Consider the following 9,990-nt stretch of genomic DNA (forward strand, 5'->3'; position numbering starts at 1 on the left):
TTTTTTTTTTTTTTTTTTTTTTTTTTTTTTTTTTTTAATCTCTAAAGGATATTTAATAAATAAATAAATAAGATTTAATAAATAAATGAAAATAAAATTAATGGACTGTCAGAGCGAAAAATTTGAACGACGAACATACCTCGCGATGAACCTTTGAATTTTCCCTAACGCTACTAACAAGGCTGGGTTTCCACGGCTCCGGATGACGGCCGGCATCGAAGCCACCGGAACCGGCAACGGCATCGCCATGGCCACCGCCGCCGCCGCCGCCGCTATTGACCTCGTTCTTCAAATAAAGATTTATAATCTTCTCCGCGATTTCTCCTTCATTCCGACTCTCCTCCATCAATTTAGCGACCTGCGATCTCGGAATCTTCATTTTAACCTGCATCGGGCCGCTATGGAACCGCGGCTCAGCAGAGGAAGCAGCAGCCAGTACCGGAGACGGTCTAGTAATAGCGACCTCCGACATCGTCCTCCGCGAAAGCATGAGAAGGTCGAGACGATCCTTGGCGGACATATTGACGCCAGAAGAACGAACTCGCCTCGGAATCCGCTCCGGAGGTTCCGGATTGGAGATCTTCGGTAACTGTAGAAGAAAATAAATCTTCTTCTTGTTCAAATCCTGTTGCGGCTCTAATGGCTTGGCCTTCACTCCGTAATGCTTAACAGCCTCCGATTCCATCAAAACATGATCCGGATAATCTTTCAAAACCTCTGAAACTCGAATCGGCGTCTTCAATTTCAGAATCTCTCCGTCCACTTTCATTACCTTTACTCTCCGTCTTCCCCCAATACTGTTCCCCATTTCCCCAATTTTCCCTCGATTTCCGTTTCTTTCTGTTTTTGCCCAATAATTTTCCCCCCTTCTCTCTTCTCTGTCTATCCATATATATATATATATATATATATATATTTTTTCTTTTTCCGCTTATTATTATTATAATATTTAACCATAAAAATAAAAAAAAATGTTTATTTTTTATTATTTTAAGAATATTTTTAATCATTCTAATATTACATTAAAACTATAAAAATTCATTTAAATATCAGATAACGTCGGCTAAATATGAAATAATGACACTCAAACGTATCGACTTTTTCATTAATGTATTAAAGACAATATTATAATTTTTAAAATACGAGGAGTATTTATTTATTTATTATTATTATTTTTTTTTTTTTGGAAGGAGTGAGCATGAAAGTAGTTGAAATAGAGGGGGATAAAATTTGAATAATGAAAAGAAGGTGTGAATTTGTGAAAAATCGACGAAGATTCCGGGTCAAATGTATAAATATATTAAAGTTTTGATGAATTAGTAAATATATAAAGAAATTTAAAAAAAAAACACAAAATTAAAATTTTGGGACCCATTGCCTTGTTGTAATTTCAGGGTAAGCCAAATTTGAATTTCACTCTCTTAATATTAATATAATTTATATATATATATATAATAAATAATGGGAAAAGGCAAATTTGGTGGGGTATATAAATATTTGATTCTTTTCATATGAAAAATCAGTTTCTAGAAAATAAATTCCTTTTTTAATTTTTAATCAAGTGTTTATGATTTGACGTAATTTTTCAATTTCGATTAAATCTTTGAATTTTTAAAATGTTCGTTTTAATTTTGAAGCTTCTAAGAAACATTTCATGCATAAAATTAGAATGTTTCTGTCTAGATTGGTGGGAGGAAAACAAAATATTTTTATTTTTTTATAATAATAAAATAATAATAATAAGGGAGTACAAAGTTATTTTAAAATAAGATTAAATAAAATTTTAAAAAAAAAAAAAAAAAAACATGTTTTTTTTTTTTTTTTTTTGTTGTTGTTGGGTTTGCATGAAAGTAAGATAAAAGGAAGGAGGGCGAGCCGCCGAGTGTGCAAATTTTGACTTGAATTCCTAATTTAGGAAGGAACCATTTCACATAAAAGTTAGGTTAGACGGTTCTCTCATAATTGTCCAAAAATATGTATACATGGTAGCTAATTTACTCCTAAAATAATAAATTGCCAGCTTTGATTTGTTCGTATGCTTAAAATAGAAGTTCTTCGAATACTACTTATTACAAGAAAGTTCATAGGGTTAGGAATCACGAATCTCCATAATAGTATGATATTGTCCATTTGAGCCTAAATTCTCGTAGCTTCGTTTTGGGCTTGTGCAAAAAGCGTTCTACCAATGGAGACATATTTCTTATTTATAAACTTATGATCATTCCCTAAATTAGTCAATGTAGGACTCACTTCCAACAATCCTCGACAAATAAAACGTGAAAGTAACGTGTTTCTCTCTCTTATATGGTTTTTTGGTCGAGCCTGTAAATTATACTTAAAAATCAGTATAGTTCAAAATCGACTTGAAACCGAAGAAAACTAACCTATATCGCTTGTGTTTTCTTCATTTTTCCTCTCTGGCGAGGCTCTTCCTTGTGATGGAAGCTTATGGTAATACTTGATGGTCGAGCAAATGTAATGGTATGAGTAGTTAATAAGGAAAACTAGGAGAAAAGCTCAAATCTTACTACGAACTTCGTGCAAGCAATGACGATTAAAACAGTGGAAAAACCAACGTCAAAGACCTCGAGTTAGTTGTTCAACGTCAAGTGATGAGAAATGAGATTACACTTACGCTGCCCTGATTTGATGGACAAAATACGACGAGAAATTTTGGTACCCACTAATTCTAAACATTTTTTTCAACCTTAAAACTTACGATTCAAAAAAGATGGGAACGAAATGATATGTTTATCAAATGGAGATTTAATTTTTCAGCTCGTTCGATAGTGGAGACGTGCAACCCAATTTTGACTTTGTAATATGGCATAATTAAACACCGTAAAGGACAAGAATCCAAAATTTAATGGGAACCAAAGAACGAACGTACCCAAAGTTTGAAACTTGGAATAATTCGAACCAATCCGACATTTTGGCACCAACCGACTTCAATTCTTTTACTTTCATGCATGCAGCTCATGTTAAAACTTCAACCCATATGAACACTATATATATACATATATATATATATGCTTTCACATTATAATTGTTCAATTTGTCGGTCCAATGAACTAACCTCTTCGATTGTCATAATGGATCTATTTACCGATAATCATTGAACGGTTGTTCGAAAATTTGCATGTCTCTTAATACCCATAATTATAAACTCAAAATATTTTTGTAGTTTCTCCCGGTCAAATTGTCAGAACGTTGAATTTAAAAAAATATATATATATCATTTCAAAAATTAATATTTTAATATATATATCAGACTCAAAGATTTAAAAAAAAGTCATATCATTCGAATAACCTTTAGTGAATTATTTTATTTGAAAAAGAAAGTCAAAATCTAAAAAAAGTTGAAAAAATATTTTTGAACAAATACGTCTCAACAAATAATTATGAAATAAAAATAAATTATTTAAACTCCAAACTGGTTTTTTTAATTAATTAATAATCATTAAAATTATTATAATATAAGTTACATCTTTTGTCATTTATAAATAAATTAGAGATTTAAATTTATATTTTCATATTGAACTAAAAATATATAAAAAAAATGGCTTTCTAACTCATAATTAATTTATTAATCATTATTATAAATATATTTTCTATTAGGAAATGTCACGACACCGTTTTGCAGGATTGCTTCACAATAATTATGAAAAAAATTATAATAAAATATTTTTTAAAAATAAAAAATATTATATATATTAAAAAATATTATTTTAGTGATCCGTGTATATATATATATAAATATACTCGAAAGTGGCCCATTTTGAATATTCCATCAATAAATAAATAAATAAATAAAATAAAAAAAGAAAAGCAGTGGCCTGGTGGGTACATATCATGATCTTGGATAAAATATATTTAATTAACCGATAATTTTAAACGTTTTTTTAATACCTAATTTTTTTTTTTTTTTTTTTTAACTGAGTGCTTAGTTTACTTATTCATAAAAGTCGTGACACGGATTGATTTCTCTATATGGGTGTGAAAATTTCTCTCTATTAAACGCGTTTTAATATAATGAGACTGACGGTGATACGTAAGGGGCTAAAGTGAACAACATCTGCTAGCGGTGGGTTTGAACTGTTACAAATGGTATTAGAGCCAGACATTGGGTGGTGTGGCAACGAGGACGTTAGGCGTTGGGCTCTCAAGAGAGATAGATTGTGAGATCCCATGTCGGTTGGAGAGAGGAACGAATCTATGACGACCTAGATCCATCGCTTGCAGATATTGTCCTCTTTTGAGCTTTCCCTTTCGAGTTCCCCTCAAGGCTTTAAAACACGTCTTCTAGGAGAAGGTTTCCACACCCTTATCAATGATGGTTTGTTCTCCTCTCCAACCAATGTGGGGACATCACAATCCATCTCCTTTCGGGGCCCAACGTCCTCGCTGACACTCCAATCGACGTGGGGCCGCCCCCAAATCCACCCTCCTTAGGGCCCAGCATCCTTACAGGCACACCGCCTCGTGTCTACCCCCCTTGCAAGAACAGTGAGAAGGTAGACACATCGTCCGGTGTCTGGCTCTGATACCATTTGTAACAACCCAAATCCACCGCCAACAGATATTGTCCTCTTTAGACAATATCTGCTAGCGGTGGATTTGGGTCGTTATATAGTGGGTGTAAAATGTTAAGAATATTAAATGTACGGAATCGAGCTGTTTTTTAATTCTTTATTTTATTTCCACAAACATTGTGGCATTGACTTGGTTTAGTGTGGAAAATTAGAGAAGTAAATTAGTAATGTATTATAAAAAGCATAATATTTTTGTGTGGTCATGTCATTTACTACTTTTCAAAAACATTATGAAATTTTTATTATTCAATTCTACAAGCACGTGGTATTCTTAATCTTTCCAAAAAACAATAAAAAAAAATGCTCGTGGTAATGTCGATGTTTTTTGACCCATCAACTTTAGAAAATACATTAAAATTCAAAAGAAATGAATTATTATCGTATATTATATCATACTAACACAAAAATTTAAAAAGAAATTTATAAATTTAACAAGTCTACCTAAGGAATGTGCTAGAATACTTACATCACGAGGTACAAATTGAAATCTAACGACGTTCGATACGAGCACATATTTGAATAGCATAACTGACTTAATATTTTAATTTTAGGCAAAATTAATAAAAATATACATAAATTTTATATTTTATCTAAAAAAAATATTCGTAATATTTAAAAAACTTCCGTAATACCTTTGAAATAAAAAAATGTATATATAAAATATATTTATTATTAATTTTTGTATGTAACTGCTAATACTTTATTTTTAAAATACTCGTAAAAAAATTTAAAAAATTTTAATTTTTTAAAAAAGATTAAAATGTTTTTGTTAATTACAAAAAAAGTTTTTAAAGTTTTAAAATATTAATATTTTGTAAAAGATAAAAGTGGAATAGTTTCCTAACTCCACGGTGACGTGTACTACTGGGGGTGGGATCGTGTAGCATACGCTGTAGTACACGTGGCGATCTTACTGATAACAATCTGCTTCCTCCTCGCAGGAGAAGCGGCGTCGAAATGGCGAAGTTTTCGGTGGGTGGAGAGGAAGACGGGGAGGACGGATCCAGTACCAGTAGCCCTAGGGCGAAGAGGAAGAGAACCTCCTTTCGCATCAACGCCGTCGTTAATTTTCCCCGGCACAACCAACGGTGTGAAGAAGGGGAAGAGCAGGGTTTCGATTACTGTAAGGAAGAAACTGCGAGCGATGAAGAGCAGAGAAAGCGCCATCGAATTGACGGAATAGAGGAACAGGTTGAAGAGGACGGTACCGAAAACGCACTCTGCTCGGTTAAGTCCTGCTCTAGAAATGTGAAGGAAAATGGCTCCATTTCGATGTTTTTGATCGACCCTGAAGTGTTGGATTGTTCCATTTGTTGTGAACCCTTGAGTGTCCCCATCTTCCAGGTATGTTGTTTTCAATAATCTCCGTCCTGGTTCTGTTCGTAATTAGTTGTGATTTTGTAGTTGACTTTGCTCTGATTCCAAATTGGCTTTTCGTTTGGGGGTTTTCCATAAAGATCAGATAGATCCCAAAATTGAGTTGGGTTGGATTTCGTTCGATTGAACCTTTAATCAAATAAGATGAAATGGAAGCCATTAGTAGTTCGTTCGTCTTGTAAAAACTTAAGAACTGCTGGGTTGATATTTAGCAGAAGCGTTGATATCCTCAATAATCTTCTAGTAATTTAATGCATAATCTATGTATACGTGCTCTGTGTGAGGATGAACCAGATAGGTGGAGTATCATTTCTGTACAAATGTGAGGGTCAAGCAACAATCGATGAACCAAATATACCACCATAACAGTTATGGTTGAGAAACGGTACTCGACCTCATGGATGAATGAGAGATCGTTTGTTGCTTCTCAGACAATGAGATAGAACTGGAACTAAGAACACAACTCTGGAATAAAATCACTTATCAAGTGTGTCCACAAGCTGCTGATAATAGGATGGATCATTGAATGGAGGAGATTTGACCTGTAATTGAAGCTGAATTGACATTGGAGTTTCAAAGCGTTTTGCACCAGTCATGCCTGATTTTTCAAGCAATTAGGTTGATGAAGATATACACTAGAAAATGCTGTATGTATTTCAAGCCCAAGAAACTACTTGAGTTGGCCAGGATCAGAAATCTGAATTTCATAGGTTATTCACCCTTCAGAGTACTAATGGAGTGTTTTTTTAAGTGGGAGTGTTTAGTGATTTCAATAAAAATTGGCAGAGAGAAGGAAAGGTTGGATGGGAATTAGAAAGGAGCAACTTGAGGGTTGATGTTCTGAACAAGATGGATGAAAATCCTTAGCAAATGTGGTCAAAGGATTCATGGGATCAAGAACAGTGTGGATAAGGAATTCCAATGGAAAAATGAAGATGAAGAAAAGGATTGCTATTATGAGAGTTGAGTTTGCTAAAATTGATTGGCACGTACCATTGTGGTCAAGAGACCTCAGTTTCATCATGATTCGTTCACCATCGTTGTGGCACTAAGACAGGTGATCTATGAATATTTTATGTGAATCCTTTTGATGCAAAGGAAGCTTTGATTAGAGGAGTTAAGAAAATGGCTTGTACTTGTAAGATTGATGGATTGGCGGATATGAGGAGATTTTAAAGAAGGGGAAAATTTGTGGGGTTTTATTAACTGTTAACACGCTTGATTTCTTAGAAGCATATTTAGAGATAATAGGTAATTTTTGTGGGTTTATTCCAGCCAAATTTGAGATTTAACATCCAAGTGAACGGAGATTTGTCGTGCAAGCTGTGACCTAGCCATTCTTCGAAACTTTTGGCTAGTAGTGTGAGCAAAATTTCCAACAAAGTTGTTTGGATGATGTTGTTTAGAATGTTCATAACAACTTCATAGTATTGCTTGATTGAGATAGAAGTTGAAGATAAATTCAGCTACTTTGTTTTGCTGTTCAAGGGTTTTTTCTTTGACTTTAAATCATGCCCATAGGATCTTTCTTCGTGCGGTTAATGCACGGAAGAAAGTGTATTTAGTATGGAGGACATTAATAAGTGTATGAATAAGAATCTCCTCAGCCTCAATGTCATCTGAGACCAACTCATTCAACTGTAATTTCTGTAAGATCTTGAACATCTAAAATGTGAGATAATGAAGCTGACTGTTTTAGCAGATTGAAAATTTTCCTCGAAACAGAAAATCGAATAGATTCTTGCAGATGCATTCAACCCTTGTTATTAGTCGATGTAACAGTCTAGAAGGATTTGTATATAAGACTGCAGCTCTTATTGGTTTTTTTAATGTATGATTTGTGCATTAGAAGTAAAAGAAAGAAAAAAAAGTCTTCTCATAATTAAATTTCGATCGATCAGTTAACATATGCTTATTCCTGTTGAATTGTTCAGTTTTGGTGTAAACTGATTGCTCGTGCTCGCTCTTTAACCTCTGCTAATTATTTCAGCTATATTTCACATTTCTACTTGTGTTTCAATAGATAAAGTGGTCATACAGTCGGCACGAGCTAGACATGATCGTCTAACAATTAACTGTTTGGTTTTGTCATATCATCAATATATCAACAGTTTGACTAGATTTTTTTATCATGAATTCAGTGTGAGAATGGGCATATTGCATGCTCTTCCTGCTGCAACAAACTTAAGAATAGATGTGCAACCTGCTCTTGGCCTATCGGCTATAATCGTTGTCGGGCCGTCGAGAAGGTTCTTGAATCCATTAAACTACCCTGCAAACAATCAAAGTACGGATGCAAGGAGATGGTTAGTTATGGTAGTGAAAGTGACCACGAAAAGAAATGCCTACATGCCCCTTGTAAATGCCCTCTTCCTGATTGCAACTTTGTTGCCTCATCTAAGCAATTATCACTACATTTCAGCAGTAAACATACAGACTCTGCTATCAGCTTTCAGTTCAGTTCTAGCTTCACCATTTGCCTAAACGCTAACGATAATTACCGCGTTCTTCAAGAACAAGGTGATGGTATTCTTTTTATTCTCAGCAATAGTTTTGATCATCTGGGAAATGCTGTTAAAGTTTGCTGCCTTAGACCTCCTTCCTTGAAGGAAGCATTTTCTTATGATCTACGAGTAGAAACTCAAGATCTCTCCCTAGTTTTACAATCTTCCATGAAGAACATTCAATCATCATCAGATTGCTGTCCCTCGACGAGGTTCCTTTTGATTCCACGCGATTTGTTCAGTTCTTCAGGCATGATCAAGTTGAATATCTGCATATGGCAAAACACCGGTGCACCACCGTAGATAAAAGGCGTCGGTAAGTCAACAAGTAAATATCGTGCTGTTTATATAAATGTATATGTCAGTGTGCATATTGTGTACATGTCATGGAAAATAAGGTCAGTCTTAGAAGCTCAGTTATGCTGCATAATTTGTATATAGCAGCAGTTTCCGATTTCGTAAGTTTATTCTAACTCGTTCGGTCCATGGTCTGGGAACTCGGTTGTGTTATATTACCACTACTTAAATGAACTCTTTCAGATGGACCCTGTTCGTGTTTGAAGTTTCTTTTGATTTTTTTGTTCATGTTATCCAAAATGTTCATGAACTAAAAATTAATAATGAATAGAAATGTGCATGCCCAACGTGAGAATAGGCATGTCGTTGGGCAAGCAATGGCGTCGGCCACGGCAATCTGGATGTATGATATTTTGAATGAGAGTGATCCTTACGTATAGCGTGTACCAACAAGATATACCTTCATTTTCAGTGGTTCATCATTCTTAGGAGTGAAGATTTCATTTTCAGTGGTTCATCATTCTTAGGAGTGAAGATGTAGAATGATACGGAGGCCATCAAGTATTGAATCCAAATTTAGAATTCTGGGCATGAGTCGTTACATAAGAATATTATAGATGATATAGATGAAATTGGACTGAAAAGTGGTAAGTGAACTTATTGTTGAAAGTCTTACGAGCTAGATTGGATGAAATTGTTTGATTCATGAATAACACGTACTCTGTAATTTTAACGCATGTATTTTATTTTTCGTTTATTGTCAGCTATGTTGATATGACCATGTTTAGGCCTTGCAAAATACCATGTAGGATAAACATGAATGAAATACCATGAATATGCATGTATCTCTCATAAGAAATTTTCGTCATGATAATTATGCACATTAATGTCGGAGTTCATGCATGATGTATGTCATATGATCATGGATCAAATCTCCAGTATGTTATGTACAAACATGTACACCACAGTATCATTCTTATTCCTTACTAACCCATAACCAGACCAAGCGTAGAAAAGTACCGGACATCAAACTTTGTTAGAAATGAAAAATAAAACCCAATAAATAATCAAGAATTTTAGGCTCCGTGGGCGTATGCATTTTCCAATCCCCAATAGCGGAACCACTCACGGAGTATTTTTAAATATTCATCCTATATTTAACATTTTTTTTCGATAGAGGCACGAACCGCTTTTCTTTTTTTTTTTTTTTTTTTTTTTTT

At 34.2% G+C, this 9,990-nt stretch overlaps 2 protein-coding genes and 1 long non-coding RNA gene across 3 annotated transcripts in view; 2 read left to right on the plus strand and 1 right to left on the minus strand.

The window, feature by feature from the left end:
• The window catches only part of LOC111458324 (uncharacterized protein At1g66480-like), a 4,219-nt gene extending 3,341 nt beyond the window's left edge, over positions 1-878 (minus strand). The window contains exon 1 of the mRNA XM_023100899.1: positions 140-878. Within this exon, the coding sequence (XP_022956667.1) occupies positions 140-808 (669 nt within the window). The 5' untranslated portion in view covers positions 809-878. The remainder of the gene's footprint in view (positions 1-139) is intronic.
• Positions 879-5,466: 4,588 nt separating this feature from the next.
• On the plus strand, positions 5,467-9,035 carry LOC111458302 (E3 ubiquitin-protein ligase SINA-like 10). Its single transcript, XM_023100862.1, has 2 exons — positions 5,467-5,936; positions 8,111-9,035. The coding sequence occupies exons 1-2, from the start codon at positions 5,550-5,552 to the stop codon at positions 8,774-8,776; spliced, it is 1,053 nt and encodes a 350-aa protein (XP_022956630.1). The 5' UTR covers positions 5,467-5,549; the 3' UTR covers positions 8,777-9,035.
• Positions 5,943-7,826, plus strand: LOC111458329. Its single transcript, XR_002713089.1, has 2 exons — positions 5,943-6,272; positions 6,938-7,826. It is a non-coding gene; the product is annotated as an uncharacterized LOC111458329 (long non-coding RNA).
• Positions 9,036-9,990: the final 955 nt, after the last annotated feature.

Source organism: Cucurbita moschata, unplaced genomic scaffold, assembly GCF_002738365.1.
Source record: "Cucurbita moschata cultivar Rifu unplaced genomic scaffold, Cmos_1.0 Cmo_Scf00002, whole genome shotgun sequence".
NCBI classification, from domain to species: Eukaryota; Viridiplantae; Streptophyta; class Magnoliopsida; order Cucurbitales; family Cucurbitaceae; genus Cucurbita; species Cucurbita moschata.

Bases quoted from the DNA above. Each gene is read 5' to 3' on its own strand.
- LOC111458302 (XM_023100862.1), top strand. From the start codon at position 5,550: ATGGCGAAGTTTTCGGTGGGTGGAGAGGAAGACGGGGAGGACGGATCC. The intron at 5,937-8,110 runs GTATGTTGTTTT...TCATGAATTCAG, and splicing joins TGAGTGTCCCCATCTTCCAG to TGTGAGAATGGGCATATTGC.